General features: G+C 42.2%; 15 protein-coding genes across 15 annotated transcripts; 5 read left to right on the top strand and 10 right to left on the bottom strand.

Annotated features, from left to right (window-relative positions):
• The first annotated feature begins 9 nt into the window (after window positions 1-9).
• LOC6494144 lies at window positions 10-1,057 on the top strand. The gene is made up of 2 exons (XM_001960842.4): window positions 10-370; window positions 426-1,057. The coding sequence occupies exons 1-2, from the start codon at window positions 106-108 to the stop codon at window positions 905-907; spliced, it is 747 nt and encodes a 248-aa protein (XP_001960878.3). The 5' UTR covers window positions 10-105; the 3' UTR covers window positions 908-1,057.
• On the bottom strand, window positions 1,048-1,770 carry LOC6496420. The gene is made up of 2 exons (XM_001960841.4): window positions 1,451-1,770; window positions 1,048-1,381 (listed from the first exon to the last, which is right to left on the bottom strand). Exons 1-2 carry the CDS (start codon window positions 1,627-1,629, stop codon window positions 1,099-1,101), a joined length of 462 nt encoding a protein of 153 aa, XP_001960877.1. The 5' UTR covers window positions 1,630-1,770; the 3' UTR covers window positions 1,048-1,098.
• Window positions 1,771-1,864: 94 nt separating this feature from the next.
• On the bottom strand, window positions 1,865-2,292 carry LOC116654711. Its single transcript, XM_032450711.2, has one exon. The coding sequence runs from the start codon at window positions 2,223-2,225 to the stop codon at window positions 2,040-2,042; it is 186 nt and encodes a 61-aa protein (XP_032306602.1). The 5' UTR covers window positions 2,226-2,292; the 3' UTR covers window positions 1,865-2,039.
• Window positions 2,293-2,367: 75 nt separating this feature from the next.
• LOC6496419 lies at window positions 2,368-2,969 on the bottom strand. The gene is made up of 2 exons (XM_001960840.4): window positions 2,656-2,969; window positions 2,368-2,598 (listed from the first exon to the last, which is right to left on the bottom strand). The coding sequence occupies exons 1-2, from the start codon at window positions 2,910-2,912 to the stop codon at window positions 2,466-2,468; spliced, it is 390 nt and encodes a 129-aa protein (XP_001960876.2). The 5' UTR covers window positions 2,913-2,969; the 3' UTR covers window positions 2,368-2,465.
• A 108-nt stretch (window positions 2,970-3,077) lies between these two features.
• On the bottom strand, window positions 3,078-3,735 carry LOC6496418. The gene is made up of 2 exons (XM_001960839.4): window positions 3,353-3,735; window positions 3,078-3,296 (listed from the first exon to the last, which is right to left on the bottom strand). Exons 1-2 carry the CDS (start codon window positions 3,676-3,678, stop codon window positions 3,170-3,172), a joined length of 453 nt encoding a protein of 150 aa, XP_001960875.1. The 5' UTR covers window positions 3,679-3,735; the 3' UTR covers window positions 3,078-3,169.
• A 218-nt stretch (window positions 3,736-3,953) lies between these two features.
• Window positions 3,954-5,993, bottom strand: LOC6496417 (probable cytochrome P450 6d2). The gene is made up of 4 exons (XM_001960838.4): window positions 5,227-5,993; window positions 4,727-5,172; window positions 4,422-4,670; window positions 3,954-4,370 (listed from the first exon to the last, which is right to left on the bottom strand). Exons 1-4 carry the CDS (start codon window positions 5,904-5,906, stop codon window positions 4,207-4,209), a joined length of 1,539 nt encoding a protein of 512 aa, XP_001960874.1. The 5' UTR covers window positions 5,907-5,993; the 3' UTR covers window positions 3,954-4,206.
• A 234-nt stretch (window positions 5,994-6,227) lies between these two features.
• LOC6496416 lies at window positions 6,228-6,780 on the bottom strand. Its single transcript, XM_001960837.4, has 2 exons — window positions 6,506-6,780; window positions 6,228-6,440 (listed from the first exon to the last, which is right to left on the bottom strand). Exons 1-2 carry the CDS (start codon window positions 6,730-6,732, stop codon window positions 6,254-6,256), a joined length of 414 nt encoding a protein of 137 aa, XP_001960873.2. The 5' UTR covers window positions 6,733-6,780; the 3' UTR covers window positions 6,228-6,253.
• Window positions 6,781-6,912: 132 nt separating this feature from the next.
• LOC6496415 lies at window positions 6,913-7,446 on the bottom strand. Its single transcript, XM_014908334.3, has 2 exons — window positions 7,172-7,446; window positions 6,913-7,108 (listed from the first exon to the last, which is right to left on the bottom strand). The coding sequence occupies exons 1-2, from the start codon at window positions 7,411-7,413 to the stop codon at window positions 6,985-6,987; spliced, it is 366 nt and encodes a 121-aa protein (XP_014763820.1). The 5' UTR covers window positions 7,414-7,446; the 3' UTR covers window positions 6,913-6,984.
• Window positions 7,447-7,480: 34 nt separating this feature from the next.
• Window positions 7,481-8,877, bottom strand: LOC26515427. Its single transcript, XM_014908643.3, has 3 exons — window positions 8,376-8,877; window positions 7,919-8,316; window positions 7,481-7,812 (listed from the first exon to the last, which is right to left on the bottom strand). Exons 2-3 carry the CDS (start codon window positions 8,278-8,280, stop codon window positions 7,701-7,703), a joined length of 474 nt encoding a protein of 157 aa, XP_014764129.1. The 5' UTR covers window positions 8,281-8,316; window positions 8,376-8,877; the 3' UTR covers window positions 7,481-7,700.
• Window positions 8,878-9,427: 550 nt separating this feature from the next.
• On the top strand, window positions 9,428-10,614 carry LOC6494145 (lipopolysaccharide-induced tumor necrosis factor-alpha factor homolog). The gene is made up of 2 exons (XM_001960835.4): window positions 9,428-9,714; window positions 10,457-10,614. Exons 1-2 carry the CDS (start codon window positions 9,428-9,430, stop codon window positions 10,557-10,559), a joined length of 390 nt encoding a protein of 129 aa, XP_001960871.1. The 3' UTR covers window positions 10,560-10,614.
• A 388-nt stretch (window positions 10,615-11,002) lies between these two features.
• On the top strand, window positions 11,003-11,628 carry LOC6494146 (lipopolysaccharide-induced tumor necrosis factor-alpha factor homolog). Its single transcript, XM_001960834.4, has 2 exons — window positions 11,003-11,241; window positions 11,304-11,628. The coding sequence occupies exons 1-2, from the start codon at window positions 11,003-11,005 to the stop codon at window positions 11,404-11,406; spliced, it is 342 nt and encodes a 113-aa protein (XP_001960870.1). The 3' UTR covers window positions 11,407-11,628.
• Window positions 11,629-11,732: 104 nt separating this feature from the next.
• Window positions 11,733-12,854, top strand: LOC6494147 (lipopolysaccharide-induced tumor necrosis factor-alpha factor homolog). The gene is made up of 2 exons (XM_001960833.4): window positions 11,733-12,241; window positions 12,400-12,854. Exons 1-2 carry the CDS (start codon window positions 11,901-11,903, stop codon window positions 12,494-12,496), a joined length of 438 nt encoding a protein of 145 aa, XP_001960869.1. The 5' UTR covers window positions 11,733-11,900; the 3' UTR covers window positions 12,497-12,854.
• Window positions 12,855-13,567: 713 nt separating this feature from the next.
• LOC6496414 (ribose-5-phosphate isomerase) lies at window positions 13,568-14,670 on the bottom strand. The gene has a single exon (XM_001960832.4). The coding sequence runs from the start codon at window positions 14,474-14,476 to the stop codon at window positions 13,643-13,645; it is 834 nt and encodes a 277-aa protein (XP_001960868.2). The 5' UTR covers window positions 14,477-14,670; the 3' UTR covers window positions 13,568-13,642.
• Window positions 14,671-15,253: 583 nt separating this feature from the next.
• On the top strand, window positions 15,254-16,498 carry LOC6494148 (exosome complex exonuclease RRP42). The gene is made up of 5 exons (XM_001960831.4): window positions 15,254-15,277; window positions 15,362-15,428; window positions 15,500-15,696; window positions 15,763-15,928; window positions 15,985-16,498. Exons 2-5 carry the CDS (start codon window positions 15,372-15,374, stop codon window positions 16,453-16,455), a joined length of 891 nt encoding a protein of 296 aa, XP_001960867.1. The 5' UTR covers window positions 15,254-15,277; window positions 15,362-15,371; the 3' UTR covers window positions 16,456-16,498.
• Window positions 16,466-17,541, bottom strand: LOC6496413 (ER membrane protein complex subunit 7 homolog). Its single transcript, XM_001960830.4, has 4 exons — window positions 17,141-17,541; window positions 16,941-17,087; window positions 16,756-16,884; window positions 16,466-16,695 (listed from the first exon to the last, which is right to left on the bottom strand). The coding sequence occupies exons 1-4, from the start codon at window positions 17,480-17,482 to the stop codon at window positions 16,570-16,572; spliced, it is 744 nt and encodes a 247-aa protein (XP_001960866.1). The 5' UTR covers window positions 17,483-17,541; the 3' UTR covers window positions 16,466-16,569.
• Window positions 17,542-17,865: the final 324 nt, after the last annotated feature.

Genomic DNA, 17,865 nt, shown 5'->3' with positions numbered 1-17,865 from the left:
TACATGGTAACTTGGAATTTCCTGCCACACTCTGTCACACACACTTTAGGCAATCGAAACAACATCAAAAACATCCAAACCCAAAGAGTAGAAACCGTAATAGCCATGTCCATGTCATGTCCACAACCTGATATGCAGTGCCTGCGGTGTCTACACTGCATGAAGGTGATCTGCTGTTCACGGTACGACACCAACGGGCTGGTCCGACACATCGAGGAGGATCATCCGGAAATATTTGCAGTGGCCGGGGAGAAGATCAAGAATCTACACAAGTTGGCGGCGGAGCATGGGGTCAGCGAGGAGCGGTTGTCGCAGATTAGCAAGATGACGGGGTTATCCGAAACCCAGATGGCGGAACAAGTCGAGAAATGTGAGTACTTCTAATAAATTCTCGTTTCTTTTGAGTAATAATGGAGTCATTTCAGATATGGCCAAAAAGAAGGCATCCTCTGGCACGAATAGTGTAACAGGAAGTGGGGATATCAAGTCTGATGATCCCAGCCAAACATCCTACAAAGATGTCTCTTCGTGCCCCGAACCGAATGTCTATCCTCCGGAGCAAGTTCGCCAGAGTCGCTACAAGGCCTCCATAGAGCGATGGGTACCGACGGAAGGCTTTATTTACTGTCCAGGATGCGGATGCAGTCGTCGGCCTCTGGTGAAGGCGTCCTCGGAGATCGGGAACTCTGGGTGTTGTGCTAACTGCATCGTATCCTGCTGGCCCCTGTGCTTCCTTCCATGCCTGCTGTCGCCGGACAACCGGGAGTACCTGTACTGCACCAACTGTCGCACTTTCCTTGGCATCTACGATCGGGAAAACAATTGCATTAAGCCAAGTCGGGAGTTTGTATCCTGCGGAAAAACGGCCACGCCCCCTCCCTCCGATAAGGGCTCCAAGAAATGTTAGGAGATTTTTTATACCTTATATATTTAAATTCTATGTGTGAATCAATGAGGAGAGCTTTCCCAAAGCTTTGGTCTAGTCGAGGCAAAAACCATTTGTTACTTGTATTTTGTAATAATATGGATATTAAAAAAAATAACTAATTTTTGGTTAAAAAAGTTTCCAGTTTAATTTTTGATTTAATTAGAAATAATTCATTGATGAACTGCGATTTGTGTTTCAGTTTTCTGCAAATCCTTGGCTGCCTTTTCAGCCCGTTTTCTTTCCCGTTCGGCCAGGATTTTCTCCCTGGATTTCTGGGCCCTCTCGGCACAATCCTTTGGTTTTTGTTTCAGTGTCATTTCATCTACGGCTGCCTGACGACGTGCCGATTTTGAAATGCATCTTTCAGAGCAGTTGATGGAAACAAATCTCCCAATATAGCATCCGCAGTGTGAGCAATAGTGATTAATGTCCTGGCGACCAGACCATTTTTTGCTGAAACCACAGTATTATAATATTATTTTAACATTTTCCTAAGTTTTTGAAAAAAAAAAACACACAAACCAAAGTTTTGTGAATTCTAGAAACTTTTGAAGACAGGTTACAGTCTCCAGTTTAATCACACTCATGCCAAACTTTTCACAGGAAGGACAATGGATCCAGGTGGACTCATCTTTCAGATAGCCGATCTGCTGCTTGTGAGAGACACTGATTGCCACAATTTGCGGCTCTTCTACGGTCATTGTGGTGTGAATTCTGAATAGTGACTGAAAGCGAAAACTAATTCAAGAGATCTTGGGTGGGAAAAATTATAGATCACTCTCTGACATATTCTCTTTTTCTCTAGGGGAGCCTCCGACTGGCTCTCCAGCTAATGGACAAGAATTTAATTACGAAATTCCATTGGATGCACAGAAAATAAGGTAGTGATTTTATAGAAACACTTTCTTTCACAAATTAATAATCAAACTCCTAAAATTAAAGCCGGTAGTTGGAAATAATAATCTCTTTTTTATTTTTAATAAATATTAACTTTTGGCAACTTTAAACTTCTTCCATATATTATATGTATCCAATTATTGACCCATTTTCATAGTTTTTCCTCCGTGTGGTGATGTGATTGTTATGATTTTCCGGCGCCCCTAGTGATGATCTACAGCTGTGGGCGGCGGTAAACGCCCAGGTACTCCCCGCAAGCTCCACAGTGGTGCCGTTTGGTGCATAAACTCTTCCATGATCGCACCAATCTAGTCTTGGCCTTCACTGTGCAGTAGGGACAGGTTATTTCGTTTTGGCCAGGACCCACGGCAAAGTACAGGGCTTGGGGAGTCTGGGACATTTTGGAGCAGGAGATGTGGATCGATTCAGAGGCAAACAAAGACTACGGCAACCAAAGAGAAATGACGGCTATAAGATCGCCAAATATTTTTATTCAAAAGAAGAGTATCAACCAGAGAGAACTTCCAAGAGAGAATGCAATCATTTGAGGTTTTATTTTTATTATGATTTTTTTTCAGTTGGTGGGTGTATTTGGCTTTTTGAAATATATAGATATATTGTGTATGAAATGAGTATTTCTCTACTTTATTTCGAGTGGCTGCCTTCTCTTCATGGAACGTCCAAAGTAACATCCACAATTGCCGCAATAATGGCTGCGGTCAGTTTGCTTGCAGGGCATATAATAGTCGAAGCAGAAGCAACAGCAACAGGACCTACAAAAAAGGATATTTTGAAATATTTTCCAGAGACTCTGAGGATAAAAAACCTACACAAAAAGGCAGCCAACAATCCGGTTTATTTCTGAGGCCCACCACTTTAAATCGTTCTGGACAACACTCTTATCCTTGATCCCGCAGGCGGGGCACTTGATCTCCACCGCTTCATGGGGCAGGTTGAGGAAAGTGCCGGGCAGGGGCGTGGCAAAGTTGCTGTAGATCTTGCGGTCCTTTTTCGCCTCCAATGCTTTGGCAGCCCGCTCCTGGGCCTGCTTCTCCAGCTCCTTTTCCTGTTCCGGCGTCGTCGTCATGATCCGTTCCAACTGAAAGCGAAACTCGGAATGGCAAATGGGCAACCTGTTTGGATACTTGAAGAGAGCATGCACTGGGAGAAATGGGTTTGTGTAGCCCCCTAAAGAGATACTAAGAGAGAATGACCCATATGTCAGAGAGCTCCCCTTACAATGGAGAGGGAATTGATTTACGGTATGTTTTTAATTGAATTAGATGCGTAATAGAATTAGTTATCAGATACATTTTTTGGCATTAATATCGCTTTAATTAGAATCTATTTGGCCTTGCGCTGGACTCCCACTTTGCCGCCGCACGAACTGCAGTAGACACCCTTGGTGGTCCACTCCCGGTTGCACCCACACCAGGTGCACACACAGCAGATCCAGAACAGAGGGAAGATGCTGCAAGATGGGTGTATGAGAAGTGGGTCAAGATATCTGCCAAACCCCATCCTTACCAAGAAAGCAAACTTAGACAGCAAGTGGCATCTTTGCAGCTGGCAGCCCTCATCACAGCCGCCTCACTCCGCTCCCGACAAAGTGGACACAGTAACTTGTAGGTGGAAGGTCCCACGGAATAGTACCGGATACGTGGATGCTGGACAGTGGCAGTAGGGCCGGATGCCTCCTGCGGCAGTAGAGTCACCTTTTCCGCCACATGGTCATCGATGAAGGGCACAGGGCCATCCTCCAGCACCACATTCGCAATGATGTTCCTGGAGCGATCCTCCGCCGTATTGGCGGGCACCAACCTCACACGCAGTCTCTCTACCTGCTGCTCCATGGTGTCTGATCTGTGTGATCTCCGCCAGAACCGATGGAGCCCCAATCAAGAGAGCTGGCAGAACAGAGAGCTAAGAGAGTGGCCAATTGAGAACACAATGGCATGCGGTTGTGTTTGGCCATGGACCCATGATGTCATCGGCGGTTACGTATACAAATATTTTGAAAGCCCCTCAACCAGAACCAGATCAACAGCCAAACATTCTGCGAATATTTGTTTCTTCAATAAAATTATAGAGAGACCACATGGAATATGTTATAAAAACGCATTATAGGTTATTGGAAAAGTGATGAGAGATATATATATTTATTATTTTCGGATATATTGTTCGGGAAATATTTATTTTAAACTTTTAATGAAACTTCAAACTTTGAAAACCCAAACACGTTTGCCGGTATAATCAGCTGCTAACTCCGACTCTGTTTATGTTTTGATTTGAAAACCAGTCTTAAAGCTTTAAGCTTCGCATTGTTTATTGAGTGATAAATCTTCGAGTATATGATTATACTTTTTTAAAATATACACTCATTAATTTCTCTTGGTTAAGTGAAGTTTTAAGCCCTCTTTCGTAACTAGAACCGGAGCAGCATCGAAGGCGAACTCAACTTCCTTTCTGGGAGACTGTATGACATTAAAGTTGGCCAACACCTTGGCTACTGCCACTTTGGAGTTGATCTTGCCCATGCGAAGAGCTAAAATAAACGTTTAAGTAAACCATTTTTAAAGTTAAAAGTAATCCTTACCAATACAGTGCCTAGGACCTTCGCCAAAAGGCATATAAGCTGCTGGATTGTAGTTCATAATATCAGCATCGAAACGATGAGGATCATAATCGTTGGGATTGGGAAAGTAAATCGGATCACGGTTTATACCAAATAACGAGATCAAGATGGGTGTGCCCTTGGTTATTACATGATTGGTGCCAGGAACAGGATAGTCCTCCGTACACTCGCGATTTAAGAAGGGCAAGCCAGGATACTTGCGAATAGTTTCTGGGAATTAAAAAATCCTGTAGAAACCCTAAAGAAAGCAACAAACCAAGACAAACCCATAATACAGAGCTCCAAAAACTTCATGTCCTGAACAGCTTCATAGGTAAACTTATCCTTTGGCTTGAGGTTGTGTTTTTTAAGGACGGCATCCACCTCTTCCCGGGCTTGTTTTAATAACTCCGGATACATGGATAGTTCGTAGAGTGTAAAGGCAGAAGCGGCAGCCGTGGATTCCGAGCCAGCAACATAGAAGACAAAAGCCTGAGCTGCAATCTTTTCAATGGACATCGATTTGAGCTGATCCTGGGCGGTTTCCACATCCCACACCTCATCGTCATCCTCGCCAATTTTTCCCGTATTTCGCAAACGGATAAGCAATTGCAGCAGGTCCTTGCGAACGACATTGTTCTTCTCCCGGAACTCGATTGTTCGCTTCATCATGTCCCTTAAGGATGTAAGGATACGGCTCTCATATCCCAGCCGATTCATAAGCTTGGCAATTCTACAATAAGTTTGATGAAAGGATAAATCATAATATTGAAGAATAAGTACTCACGGCGGACAGATGAACATGGACATGTTGTGGATCTTCAGCAAAAGCGATTTATCCTTTGCAGTCGAACTACTTATTTCCCTAAACTCATTTTGCGGATTCTTGAAACTGTCGATCTCCAGGCCAAAAATAACGGAACCTATTATGTCCACGGCATAGGTGGTCATCACATCCTTAATCTCAACCACCTCGTTTTGCTCCAGGGTGCCCTCCAGATGCTGCACCAACTTGTCACCCACATCGTCTATGGTTCCGAACATCCCTTTGATTTTTCCCGACGAGAATGAAGGTGTCAGCTTCTGGCGAAGATTCCGCCAAGAGGCTCCCCTCAAGTTGAATAGATTACCGGACAACGGGTCCTTCTCCTCATCCACATAAACTCCGCGATCATGGAAGCTATGAAAGTCGGTGGTCATGATCTGACGCGCCAGGACAGCATCACGGATAAGGATACTTCTTTTGTTCATCATGTAGATGCCCACAATCTTTTCCGTGTGCCGGTCGTATATATCCCTCAAGACCACGCCCAAGCTCTTCTCCTGCTTCATCACCGACGTCATAATGCCAAAGGGAATCTGGGCTGGCTCCTCGTCCACGCCCAATCTCTGCCAGGATGTATAATGATGCCTCACATACTTGTAAAGCAATACCAGGCACAGGAGCAGCAAAGGAATAACCCACATTTTTAATTTTTTCCTTTTTGTAAATTTTAAATTACTTTAAGTGGTGAAATCTTGGCGATGCAATAGACCCTACGATGAAATAGAAACTGAAACCCACCGCCTGTGTTTCGAACAATATATATGTGTGCATTTTTGTATACCGACCGATCCGATAAGCTCCATTCCATTCTATGTTTTTGTTTGAATGCCTTGTGGGGTTCTCTTACAGCTGAGAACGTTACTTGGCGTCTGGAAGAAGCTTTCGGCTCTCCAGGAATTATACAAATATAAAGAGTACTGATAGGAAGACCACCTGTTGCTCCCTTTAGAAATCAACAAACATTTTCGATTTATATTATTTATTTTATTTATTGAATATCATTATGATCTTCTTTACTCTCCTGACGCCACTGTATGTTGTCTTCCACATCGTCTCTTCGGAGCCGGAAGAATGTCCTTTTGTACCAGCTAAGGGTAATGTGTCGTCCGATGAAGCAGCCGCATGAGCTACAGTAGTGGTTGGTGTCATGGCGACCCTCCCAGCGAATGGGATTGCTAATATATGTTTTAAATTTATGGGATTAGAGGATTTTTGTGACTGTATCTGTGATTTAACCTACCAGCATAGAAGCACATTTAGGGAGCACACTATCTTCTGCGTCACGGTTACCGCCTCTCGAGCTACTCGGGTGACTTGTGTCTGCTGGCAGGCAGGACACTCCAGCTCCTGTGGTTCGGTGGTCAGGTGACCCACCTGCGGCACCGCCGAGATGTCATCGGCGCTGCCATCTAAGCTCTCCGTGCTGGCCATTTCGAAGCGTCCGCACAACTGACTGCTCGAAACCATCCACAAATCCCCTCAAATGTATCTGTATCTGCATTTGTATCTACAAACATACTCAGCTGAGCACGAATAATGCGTTCGGGCGCATGAGCCTTAGAACAATCACATCTAAGAGCATGCCAGAGAGAGGAGTATCTTTTATTTTGGAGACACCGCCTGACCGATAATCGAATAAATTTCAAGTAACTTATTAAAAAATTTGACAACAGCTGCTAGTTTATTTATAGATCAATTTGCGAGTATGGTGACGAACCACTAGACTGGACGCCAGTGGAAGCCCAAGTGTCCGCCGCATTTGCTGCAGAAAGCGCGTTTGGTTTTCAGGCGTCCCTGCAGGCAGCTGTAGTAGACACAGGCCAGGGCAAAGATAGGGAAACAACTGAAAAGAACAATCTCAATTAATAATTTGATCAATTTGGCTTGAAATTGAAATAGGGCTTACAGTGACAGGGTGGAGAGCAGGCAGGTTAGTTGACTGAAACATCCTCCCATATCAATGGTTTCGATTTTGGCATTTTTGTGGCACAGAGGACACCGCACTTGGGAGGTATTCGGCCCAATGCTGAAGAACCGAACCTTGGGCTTTCCTGGCCTCTCCTCCAAAGTGGCCGTGGTGGCCACCGAATTGGTGTCCCCCCCTTGGACCACGTCCAGATCCGCATCCAAGTTGATCCCACGAGACATTGCGACTGTTTGAGAATAATTTTGTGGGAGTCAACTCAACAGGCTAAACTCACGAAAAAGAGAAATATTTCACCAAAAAATAACAAAACAAGATTTTATTTAAGAGAAATATTGGGAGAGTGATGCAAAAAATAACAAATTTTGCAAAATATTTTTGGCTCTTCAGTCTCGGTGCTCATCACTCGCCACAAGGCCAACAAAAAATGATTAAAAAACTAAACAAAATAAACAATTAAATGCAGAGCACCCACTTCGTGTGCCCCGCTTCCCATCCCCCTCTCACGTTGTCATTGTCGCTTCCATGCCCCCAGGAGGTAGCCACATTTGCCGCAGATGACCTTGCAATCGTTTCTGGATTTCCTTGGACAGCAGGGATAAAGTGGCAGCAGCGAAAAACAGCTGTAAATTATAAATAAATAATAATTCTATTTAATTTATTATAATTATTATTTATTTTTCACAGTAGGCGGATAGAATATTCAAAAATATAGGCATATCCACTTACCACATGGTCAGCAACCGCTCTAACCTGACTCCCTGTTCGTGCAACCGCTCGTGGCACTCCGGGCAGTACATCTGACGCAGGCAACTGATGTTGGTGGCCGCCGGTGGCGGTGGGGACACCTTCTCCGCCAACTGGCCCGTGGAGTTGGACTTGCGGCAGAAGTAGGTCTCCGGCTCCGAGTCCTCGGCATATCCGTACGGATAGCCCCGGTGCGGTGGCGTGGAGAGGAGTAACGTGTCCAGGGCCTGGGCTGACTGCTGCTTCGCCTGGCCGCAGTTCGGATTCAGATTAATCTCCACCAGGTCCGGGGAAAACACCTCCTCCTCGGGAGCTTGGATGTGGAACTTCAGCTGCCGGCTCATGTTGTTGAACTGACTCGACTCGGGTTTTCTATTTGCCTATAAATTGGGTTATTTTACAATTGAAATATTCAAAGCATAAAAAACATTAGACAAACAGTTATGTCTGGCCAGGTGAGGGAGTCTGTTGGCAGCGGAGGGAGGTATTAGCCAAACCTGTTGTTCATCTGTTTTGTCAAGCCTCCGAGTAATTTATTTGGCTAACACTATTTTCATGGCTAAGATGTTAACGGCTGCACTTGAACGCCAGGCCATTAGAAAAAGCTTTCCAAAAGCTACCCTCGAGTGGGTGGTATAGCTTTCCTATAAAAGTTATTGGGGAAATATAGCAAAGAAATATAATATTCCGTTCTTGAATAAATTAATCTTTAACCCTAAAGTGGTAGGAACATTTTTTTTGAGTGTGCTCGTTCTAGGTGATTAAAATTAAAACCGGTACTTAAAGTAATGTTTCTAAAATAAGAAAATAAATTTCAGTGAAGCCACATTTTTTAAATAATAAAATATAGTACATTGATCCAAAAATCAGTCATTTAAGAAAACGATTGTTCAAAAATGATTTGACAATATTTTATATAATATATTTTGAAATAAAAAACAACTCAAAAGCACTTTAAGAACAGGTGCTACTATAAAAAGCCCCTTTAGAACAAGTGTTTTGATAATATATTCAGAGATGGGTTGAATATAAAATTCATTTTCAAGAGGGTCTTCATAAAATATACACATATAATAAAATTAAAGATCTACTCCAAAGAAATTCTCTTGTAATTGGTTCGACAAGTTAATATTTAATAATTGATTATGCCATTTAAGTCGTCAAGTGTCATAACAAATATAACAAGTATTACTCATCAGCTATCCCGGTTAGTGAAAAAGGTATCAAATGAATGAATCATTTGCCACATATTCGTCGGAGGAGCATTGTTGAAATGGAGTTCACTAAATCAAGTGTGCAATAAAAGCGATATCCGTTTATGAAGGCGGTTGAAAACCCCCATTGTGTGAGTGTTGTAGGAGCGATAAGATAGTGGCTGGGTGTTAAGGTATTGCCGCAGCTCTACTTTCCACTTGATATTCAGTGAAACGCCAGCCAGCAAAGCGATCGGTTCAGTTGGTCTCATTTTCGCGAATCTGTAACTCCGTAATCATGGACAGCAAGCAGCCTCCGCCGTACAGCGAGCAGCCCGGATTTGTTCCAGCCCAGACCTATCAGCCGGGAGGCCCCACCCAGCCGCCACTCTACCCACCGATGCCCCAGCCGCCCCAGACCTCTACGGTGATCATTCAGACCACGACAACCTCCAACCTGGTGCCCATTGGCAGCGGGCCAACCCGCATCCGATGTCCCTCCTGCCATGCCGAAGTTTTGACCACCGTAAAGAGCACTCCCTCTGGTCGGACACATTGCTGGGCCCTCATCCTGTGCCTGTTCATGTGAGTATTTTCATCGCCTAGTCAGACTCCACCTGACTCATTATTTGCTTTTGGCTGGGGTACTGTACAAAAGCACAAAGACGTAGGCGGTATGAGGTATTTTTAGTTATAACTATATATATAATAATTATTAGTTATGGGGAAAATATTATGGCGAGAAAATGTGATAATGCATTTTTAGCAAAGTTTATAATAATCTGGAGAGTCTACAGTCTAGAATATCTGATATGAATACTCCTCAGAAATGCAAGTACATAAATACTGATAAGGAAAGAAACTACATAGATAACAATTATTCTGTAGGATATCAGGGCTTAACCTTTAAGCCCCAAGAGGAAAAAACAGTTTCTTTATTATCTAAAACTTATATATACTCTATATAAGTTGTTTCTTACAATAAGTCGACTCTCTGCAATCAATGTAAAAATAGCTGCACCCCGTTGGAAGCCCGGTTATCGCCAGAAAGTACAATAAGTTTCTATATGTACGTACATACAATATTGTCTGAATACTCGAAATCATTGTTATCTCAACTGGAACTGGAGTTGAGTCAGATAACAAACCAGTGGTGGGACTGAAAAGTAGCCGAACAGAAAAGTGAGAATTTCGATCTGGTAATAGAGGTAATAGGCTGTGGCCAATACAAATTAGTGCCGCAATTAGAACCCTTTCAACTAATGAGTTAATTCCACAGAGGCCAAATCTAATCAATCTCCCCAATCTCTATATTTTCAATCCACAGTTGCTGGCCTTGCGTATGTCTGCCGTATTGTATGGATTCCTGCCAGAATGCCAACCACTACTGTCCCAACTGTAGCGCCTATATTGGAACCTACGAAAACTGACGAAAATTAAAATTAATATAATATAATAATATAATAATAAAATTAATACACACTATAACCATGAACTTATTCCGGAAAAGAGAAGGACGAGACCAATATTTTTCAAGATTTATATTTTATGAGGTCTAATCAATCAGACGGATCGTAAAACATTAAAGCCATAATTCTTTTTTAACCTTAGATAGTATTAAAATGATTTGACATTCCATTAACCATACTCTGTTTAAAGACTAAGAAAATCTACTTGTGCTTTTCCCAACTATAGGGATTTACTGGCAAATGTCTATAAAGAAAAAAATTTTATACAGCCATATCGCCCAATAGATTTGAAAGGCTTTTACCTGGAAAAAGTTAACCTGTCGATTAGTTGATAATGATAACAATATTTGATAGAGCTTTGTCATTTAGTAGCCGTGGGTTTCAGTGCATGTCCCACCGTAAACATGAACACCTCAGCTCCAGACACAGGAGAAAACGTGCCACCTTTGGAGGGAGGTTTGGTGGTGACCCAGATACCAATTTATACCCTTAATGGCGTCGGGTCGGGTGCAATTCCGCTGACAGTTGGTTGTCAGTCGATGAGGGTCCGGTGTCCATCCTGCAAGGGTGAAGTGGAGACCAGCTTGTTGACCGCTCCCACTCGCAAGACCCATCTGTGCGCCATGACCTTGTACATTTGTTGGTGAGTGGATAGACCCGGTTTGTTTGTATAAATCTAATTAACTTTTTTTGATTCATTGTTAGCTGTTGGCCATTCGTGTGCTTACCGTACTTCATAAATTACTGCAAGAGTGTCCAACACTACTGCCCCAATTGTGGGCACTTTATCGGAAGTTATTCTTTTTGATTTTCATTAAATTGCCCCTCGAAATTTACGTTTACTGATATTAATACAAAAGCTATGCACAAAAAAGTTTTATTGTTTGTATATCTTAACTCATTGCTGGGAATCCCCTTTTGAAGAGATGGCACTTTTCACCATTTTTATTGTTAATATTGGGAGCCCCATGTAAGAGATGAGGTTACCTTAACCGATACTATTTTAAAATATAACAGCGATAGAAAATTACTTTGGTCACTGTTTATATAAAGATACCTTTTTGGAATCCATTAATAAACCTTCGACTTACTACATATACAGGTAATCGATACAATTGTTTCACTTCTCCCATCACAGGCGATCGTATTGCTGTCTCATTCAATCGAAAAATCGAAAATAGAGAAAAGCACATGCACTTCGTGAGCTTTTCGTAATTCATTTGCAGCTATTCGAGGATGGAAGTTGGGTGCGCGTCAATGCAGTAGCTACGTGGTTGAATTCAAATCAATTTCCAGATAAGAATGGACTACAAACGAGTGGGCGAGGCATCGCCTCCATCATATTCGGAAGTTTCCCCTTCGGCTCCACCGCCAGAAGTGGACTCTATGCCGGCACAGCACCTATATCCACCGGTTCCACCGCACCAACAGGTAACACCATATCAACCGGTGCCTCAAATGCCGCCGCCACAAGCCCCAGTTCCAGTTCCAGTGAACGTGGTGCACCACCACACCACTGTGCTGGTGGACACTCCCGGACAGGGAATGATCTGCCCCAAATGCAACGCCCGGATTCGTGTACGCACGGAGCATCATGCCACTGGAAAGACTTACCTTTTGGCAGCCCTGCTCTGCCTGTGTCTGTAAGTAGGAAATAAAAGTAAAAAATAAAATTTCGTTGGAAATAAAAGCCTTAAGCTTATCTGTGCTTAAACTTCCTGCGAAATTGTTTACAAAAATCTGATGACTAAGAGAAAAACGTGCTTAATAAACAATACTGACTTTGTTTCTCATTCTCCAGTTGCTGGCCATGCGTATGTGTTCCTTGCTGCTGCAACTGCTGCTACAAAACCAGCCAGTTCTGCCCCAACTGCAACGCCTGCCTTGGATCGTTCTGAAGACTCACATTACAATCATTATTATCACAGACTATACATATAAGAACTTCTCAAAGAATGCTTGCACACTGACATAATTAGCATACACATACATAGAAACTTATGTATCTTGAATCAAAAATAAAGTACTATATTACTATAGTATTAATTGCAAACAAACAAATACATACTAAGCATTTTCTGGGAATCCCACTTTCTGAAATTGCATTACAATGCAGTTTTGATTTTCTTTATAAACACAAAAGCATGGTGGCTTCAAGACATTAACAATTACAAATTTATGGAATCAGTGTATTTGTTAAATTAAGTTTTAAACATATTGTATTTGTTATTAAATAAAATTTTGTATAATTCAGTAGTTTGAAACTATCATATGGTAAACATGTTGCGAACACATCATTTGAAATTAATTTCTTAAGTTTATTTGCTTTTTTCCAGTAAAAATAAATAAAATATCTCAAAAATAAATATATAAACCGCAACTTTCCTTCTTATATTCATATAAACTCAACGAACGATGATAAATATATTATTTTTACTATTTCAACAGACAGCAACATGTATCTAGCAGCAAAGTTGCTGCAACATTTGATAGCAACACTCGCCCATGGTTGAGGTTTTACTTTTTACCAACTCTTGCCAGGAAAAAAGACGTCAATTAAATACGTTATTTGTTTGAAAAAAATTGCAAAAAAAACCTTTTTTTTTAATTTAAGTGTCATTTCCCCATAAATATCAAGAAAACTATTTGATTTTCAAACTATTTGGTTTTACTGATAAACGATCAAATCTAGGCTAATCCTTTGAAACAATGAACCCTCTTTTTTTTCTACCCAATCCTAAAATATGCCTGGAATCGTTTGAATTGTTTAATAATTCAAAATTTTAAATTGCCGCGGCTTGTTTTGATTATTAATTTTTGATAAGTGTTGCCACTCTATCAAAAGTTATCGATGTTATCCAAAATTTTTTAATGAAAACATACTTCAAACTGATAACAACTGTAAATATGGATTTATTTCAAAATGCATGTCTGGTGTTTTTTAAGGGTAATAATGATAATAAATTGCAAAGGGAATGCACTAGAGCCGCGCTCCAAAATTTATTAATGAAAACATACTTCAAACTGATAACCACTGTACATATCTACTTGTTCTGCACCTTCACATTGCCATCGGCCATACCAAAGTAGCACTTATGGGCCATGTTCACGAACAGCCCCGTCTCCAGCACGCCCGGAATCAACGTTATGGCCCTGTTTACCTCATCCCAATCGTACTCCCGGTTGGCAATGAACTTCCAGTCCAGCAGAAAGTTACCATTGTCCGTGACAATCGGTCCCGCCTTGACCTTGGCCATGCGTAAAGATGCCTCGCCGCCGAACAGGGCCTCGATCTGAAGCTTGACGGGAACGTAGGCCATGGGGGCCACCTCGATGGGTACACCGCGGCACCACTGCTCGCCCAGTCTGATCGAGTTCTTGGTGTAGTCGGCCACCACGATGAAGTGTTTGGCGCAAGAGGCCACCACCTTCTCCTGGAGCAAGCAGCCGCCGCCGCCTTTGATTAAAACCATGTGACGATCCACTTCATCGGCTCCATCGATGGCCACATCGATGTTGGGATTCCGGTCCAGATCGCCCAAGTTGAGATTGTAGTCCAGAATCAAGTGATGGGCCTGGTAGGACGAGGGCACGCAGATAAGGTCAGTCAGTTCACCTTCCTTCCACACGCGCTCTGCAATGCGCTGCACAGCGTACACGATGGTGGAGCCGCTACCGATGCCCAGGATCTTGGTGTCCTCAGTGACCCACTCGTCAACCGCCGTGCGCGCGGCCCTCTTTTTAGAAGCGTCCACAGCAATGTCCTCCATTCCGCGAATTTGTAAGAAGAGTAAAGAAGCCCTGGAGATGAGATTTTGTTGGAGACAGATTCTGATCTGCGGTTTACGAATGCCCCGCCGCAGCAATGAAGATATCATATGAAGGTACGATGGGTGGAAGTTGTTGGTACTTTGTACATATAAAATTAATATATTTATAACGTCGTGTGTTTTGCCGAAATATCGAGAATACGATTTTTTAATGATATTTTTCAATATTTTGTCTACTATTTTGACGACCTTTAGATGTATTTCAATGTGACCGCAAAATTATCGATAACGATAAAAGAAGCCAAATGTCCCAAAATATTTATTTGGCGCCACACTTCAAGCTTTGACGTTAACTTTGGGGAAATCCAAACCATTTAACGGTTGCGGCATAAATATTTTTATATATTACATATATTTTTTTTATATATAACAATAAAGAATCGGCCCTCCAATCGTTTAAAGCTCGAGAATCCTCTGACTCTTGGCAAACAAATAGGTATTGAGGGAAGCCACATTTATTTCCCCATACATGTTTAAAAATTTGAATGGGGAACCTCCAGAAAAAATGACAAAAAAATATAAAAAATATTTTGTTCCTAGGTTTTTATGCAGAATGATTTCTACAAATCATTTAAGGTATTTCGCTTGAGAATCGAGGGATTATTGGCGAAGATATAGCCATCGAGGGGGCCATATTGACCTCCCCATGCATTTTTATAAATTTCGAAGGGGACAAAACATCTAAAAAATTCGATCCGATTTTGAAATCATTTAAGAATCGGTTGATTATAGATAAAAATAGACCTAAACATAATTTTCAGTTTAATTCATTTTTGAATTTAGGGGGATTTTTTAGTGTTTTTTTCGGCTATCGGTCTTTGTGTCTCTAAATCGGCATCTGGCAACACTGTAATAAGACTGTGCACATGCTGCACATTTAAAAATAAAATAAAATACAATTTAAAATTACTTTATTATTTGGAATATTTGTAGTTTACTGAAAATGGCCTATGTTGCATTGAGCGAAGCTGAGAAAACCTTCATTTTACATGGCGTTGAGGTAATCTATTCTTGCTACAATAATAAAGGAAACTTTTGAAGTAAGATAATAAATAATTAAAAATTATTTAGGAGGATTTTCGATGCGACGGTCGCTCTCGGCGTGATTACAGACCTATGGAACTAGAGACCGGCGTCGTCAGTAATGCGAGCGGATCAGCGCGTCTTCGTTTGGCCAACACGGACATCCTAGTAGGTGTGAAAACAGAGATCGATGTTCCCAGCCCACTAGCTCCGGAGTATGGGAAGCTGGAGTTTTTTGTTGACTGGTAATGGATTGAAAAGGATTGTTTTTAAGTTATGGAGTAAATTGACGACTTAAATATTTCTTCCAGCTCGGCGAATGCCACTCCCGATTTTGAGGGTCGAGGAGGATCAGATCTTGCCCAGGAACTGATACTGTCACTTCAGAACGCGTATGAGTCACCACAGGCCTTCGATTATCGCTCCTTGTGCCTTATCCCAGGTCAGCAATGCTGGAAACTATACATTGACATTTTGGTAGGAAGCTTTGCGATTATCTTTGGCCTTCTTAATGGCTTGTTGTTTTTTTTAAGGTACTAGAATGTGGAGGAAATTTGCATGATGCTGTATCGCTGGCGGCCAAAGCTGCGCTCTTTAACACAAAGCTTCCACGGGTAACAGCAACCCTCCTAGATGCCGGCATCACAGATCTCATCATATCTGATAATCCATACGACTGCACCCGCATTGGAATAGAAACGGCGCCTCTTCTGGTGACCGTTTGCAAGATAGGGGACTACTGCCTTGTAGATCCGACAGCAGAAGAGGAGGGCTGCAGCACGGTAAGCATTGTAGTGTCAGTCTCAATGCGCAATGGTGAACCGTACTTGTCGGGCACACATATGACTGGCGGAGGTTCTATGCACCGAGACACCATGCAAAATTGTCTGCAGCTAGGGTTATCCATTGGCGAGCAACTTAATACGCTGCTAACCAAAATGCTCAAGCAGGAACAAGACCGGGTCGGGCCCAAGCGACCCAAGACGGTTGGATTTCTTAAATAAACATTCTTAATTGGATGCTATGAAAATTTACTATTTACTCAAACTAACTGACTTCCGAGCTTATGGCTCTATTTGGGCTTAATGCTAAACAAAAACTGCTTGCGACTTGGCTAGCTACTGATCTTTGCGCTTCTTCGTTTGTCTGGCAGCGGGTACTGGTTTTTTGTCCTTGGGCTCTGGCTGCTTGCCGGTCAAGAGGGAGGTCAGCATTTCGCTAATCTCGGGCATGTCGTTGCCCATCTATGAAAAACGAAACAACCAAATTAAAACATTTAAATGATAAGCGTTACTAATGATTACCTTGGGGAACTGCAGGTTGTCAATCTCCTTCTTGGTCTCAGGATCATTGATCATCTTGGGCAGTACCAGCATAAGCACAAGAGGAAGCACCATCATCAAAACCATTGGGCTGAAGAGGAAGTCAGTGATCTAAAAGCCGGAGAAGACAATAAGAAATAGTGATTATTGATTAACAAGGTACTTGCCTTCCATTGTTCCCTGGTTTGGAAATATTTGAACGGCATCAGCGGCTTCATTCGCAGAGGATATGGTACTTGCATGATCTGTGCCGGCTGGACATAGTTCACTTTACGGGCACGGAACTTTCCTTTGGGATTGATTTCCACACGGACCTGTAAAGTAATACAATTAATGGAAACTTCTTGAGGGAGTCCCTATTACTCACTGGTTCATAGAACACGTCAGGGTGGTGGACATCCAGGATATAGCTGCCCGAAGGCACTCCACTGATGATGAACTGGCCATCCTCACGGACGAATCCCTTGAATTCGCCGTCGTTAATAGTAATGGATACTTCTGTTTGCCACTTGGAAGTCTCCTTGCTCATGGGAGCACCCCTGCTCCCAGGTGAACCTTGCCCAGGTGGAAAAATTGATTCTGGCGGAGCGACCCGGCCTTCAATGGTGTAAAGCCCAGAGACCTCGTCCACTAGCTCGTCCTGGCCAATGACCACTTCGCCGGCCCCTGAATAAATAAGAGCCGCAAAAACAATAAACTTTAGGCACATTTTTGGATCAATTGAAATTTTTTCTTTTCATTAGCAGTAATGTGACCATGTGGGAAATGATGAATAATCCTAGAAACGTAATGAGGTGCTTACGTTGGGCGGTAAATTCAAAAGATAATCATATGACCGATTAATGGAAACTAATTTAAGGAAACAACCATAAAATAGGTGTCTCCAAACATGATTACACAGTTTTCGTCATTGAAACATATTGAAATATTATGTGAATATCAAAATTTAAGTTGGCAACACTAAGACTTCCAATCGGAGCTTTTAAGGGGGAAACCCAAGTAGAGTTTTGAAAAAACTTAAATTTTTTTGGTTGTGATGCAAAGAACAGAACAAAATATAAAAATAGTCTGAACTGTGGGACTTTTTTCGCC

Source organism: Drosophila ananassae, chromosome 3L (assembly GCF_017639315.1).
Source record: "Drosophila ananassae strain 14024-0371.13 chromosome 3L, ASM1763931v2, whole genome shotgun sequence".
Lineage (NCBI taxonomy): Eukaryota > Metazoa > Arthropoda > Insecta > Diptera > Drosophilidae > Drosophila > Drosophila ananassae.
This window is presented reverse-complemented; position numbering and strand designations above follow the sequence as displayed.

Excerpts from the sequence above, each read along its gene's own strand:
- LOC6494144 (XM_001960842.4), top strand. The coding sequence starts at position 106 with ATGTCCATGTCATGTCCACAACCTGATATGCAGTGCCTGCGGTGTCTA. Across the intron at positions 371-425 it reads GGCGGAACAAGTCGAGAAAT|ATATGGCCAAAAAGAAGGCA; the intron begins GTGAGTACTTCT and ends GAGTCATTTCAG.
- LOC6496416 (XM_001960837.4), bottom strand. The coding sequence starts at position 6,732 with ATGGTTTCGAGCAGTCAGTTGTGCGGACGCTTCGAAATGGCCAGCACG. Across the intron at positions 6,441-6,505 it reads CTAAATGTGCTTCTATGCTG|CAATCCCATTCGCTGGGAGG; the intron begins GTAGGTTAAATC and ends AACATATATTAG.
- LOC6496417 (XM_001960838.4), bottom strand. The coding sequence starts at position 5,906 with ATGTGGGTTATTCCTTTGCTGCTCCTGTGCCTGGTATTGCTTTACAAG. Across the intron at positions 4,671-4,726 it reads TTTGGAGCTCTGTATTATGG|AAACTATTCGCAAGTATCCT; the intron begins GTTTGTCTTGGT and ends TTTAATTCCCAG. Across the intron at positions 4,371-4,421 it reads AGGTCCTAGGCACTGTATTG|CTCTTCGCATGGGCAAGATC; the intron begins GTAAGGATTACT and ends CGTTTATTTTAG.
- LOC6494145 (XM_001960835.4), top strand. The coding sequence starts at position 9,428 with ATGGACAGCAAGCAGCCTCCGCCGTACAGCGAGCAGCCCGGATTTGTT. Across the intron at positions 9,715-10,456 it reads CTCATCCTGTGCCTGTTCAT|TTGCTGGCCTTGCGTATGTC; the intron begins GTGAGTATTTTC and ends TTCAATCCACAG.
- LOC6496418 (XM_001960839.4), bottom strand. The coding sequence starts at position 3,678 with ATGGAGCAGCAGGTAGAGAGACTGCGTGTGAGGTTGGTGCCCGCCAAT. Across the intron at positions 3,297-3,352 it reads TGTCTAAGTTTGCTTTCTTG|CATCTTCCCTCTGTTCTGGA; the intron begins GTAAGGATGGGG and ends CCCATCTTGCAG.
- LOC6496420 (XM_001960841.4), bottom strand. The coding sequence starts at position 1,629 with ATGACCGTAGAAGAGCCGCAAATTGTGGCAATCAGTGTCTCTCACAAG. Across the intron at positions 1,382-1,450 it reads CTAGAATTCACAAAACTTTG|CAAAAAATGGTCTGGTCGCC; the intron begins GTTTGTGTGTTT and ends CTGTGGTTTCAG.
- LOC6496414 (XM_001960832.4), bottom strand. The coding sequence starts at position 14,476 with ATGATATCTTCATTGCTGCGGCGGGGCATTCGTAAACCGCAGATCAGA.
- LOC6496415 (XM_014908334.3), bottom strand. The coding sequence starts at position 7,413 with ATGTCTCGTGGGATCAACTTGGATGCGGATCTGGACGTGGTCCAAGGG. Across the intron at positions 7,109-7,171 it reads CTGCTCTCCACCCTGTCACT|TTGTTTCCCTATCTTTGCCC; the intron begins GTAAGCCCTATT and ends TGTTCTTTTCAG.
- LOC6494147 (XM_001960833.4), top strand. The coding sequence starts at position 11,901 with ATGGACTACAAACGAGTGGGCGAGGCATCGCCTCCATCATATTCGGAA. Across the intron at positions 12,242-12,399 it reads GCCCTGCTCTGCCTGTGTCT|TTGCTGGCCATGCGTATGTG; the intron begins GTAAGTAGGAAA and ends CTCATTCTCCAG.
- LOC116654711 (XM_032450711.2), bottom strand. The coding sequence starts at position 2,225 with ATGTCCCAGACTCCCCAAGCCCTGTACTTTGCCGTGGGTCCTGGCCAA.
- LOC6494146 (XM_001960834.4), top strand. The coding sequence starts at position 11,003 with ATGAACACCTCAGCTCCAGACACAGGAGAAAACGTGCCACCTTTGGAG. Across the intron at positions 11,242-11,303 it reads ATGACCTTGTACATTTGTTG|CTGTTGGCCATTCGTGTGCT; the intron begins GTGAGTGGATAG and ends ATTCATTGTTAG.
- LOC6496413 (XM_001960830.4), bottom strand. The coding sequence starts at position 17,482 with ATGTGCCTAAAGTTTATTGTTTTTGCGGCTCTTATTTATTCAGGGGCC. Across the intron at positions 17,088-17,140 it reads CTGACGTGTTCTATGAACCA|GTCCGTGTGGAAATCAATCC; the intron begins GTGAGTAATAGG and ends ATTACTTTACAG. Across the intron at positions 16,885-16,940 it reads AAACCAGGGAACAATGGAAG|ATCACTGACTTCCTCTTCAG; the intron begins GCAAGTACCTTG and ends TCCGGCTTTTAG.
- LOC6494148 (XM_001960831.4), top strand. The coding sequence starts at position 15,372 with ATGGCCTATGTTGCATTGAGCGAAGCTGAGAAAACCTTCATTTTACAT. Across the intron at positions 15,429-15,499 it reads TCATTTTACATGGCGTTGAG|GAGGATTTTCGATGCGACGG; the intron begins GTAATCTATTCT and ends AAAATTATTTAG. Across the intron at positions 15,929-15,984 it reads AACTATACATTGACATTTTG|GTACTAGAATGTGGAGGAAA; the intron begins GTAGGAAGCTTT and ends GTTTTTTTTAAG.
- LOC26515427 (XM_014908643.3), bottom strand. The coding sequence starts at position 8,280 with ATGAGCCGGCAGCTGAAGTTCCACATCCAAGCTCCCGAGGAGGAGGTG. Across the intron at positions 7,813-7,918 it reads GAGCGGTTGCTGACCATGTG|CTGTTTTTCGCTGCTGCCAC; the intron begins GTAAGTGGATAT and ends TATAATTTACAG.
- LOC6496419 (XM_001960840.4), bottom strand. The coding sequence starts at position 2,912 with ATGACGACGACGCCGGAACAGGAAAAGGAGCTGGAGAAGCAGGCCCAG. Across the intron at positions 2,599-2,655 it reads ATTGTTGGCTGCCTTTTTGT|GTCCTGTTGCTGTTGCTTCT; the intron begins GTAGGTTTTTTA and ends CCTTTTTTGTAG.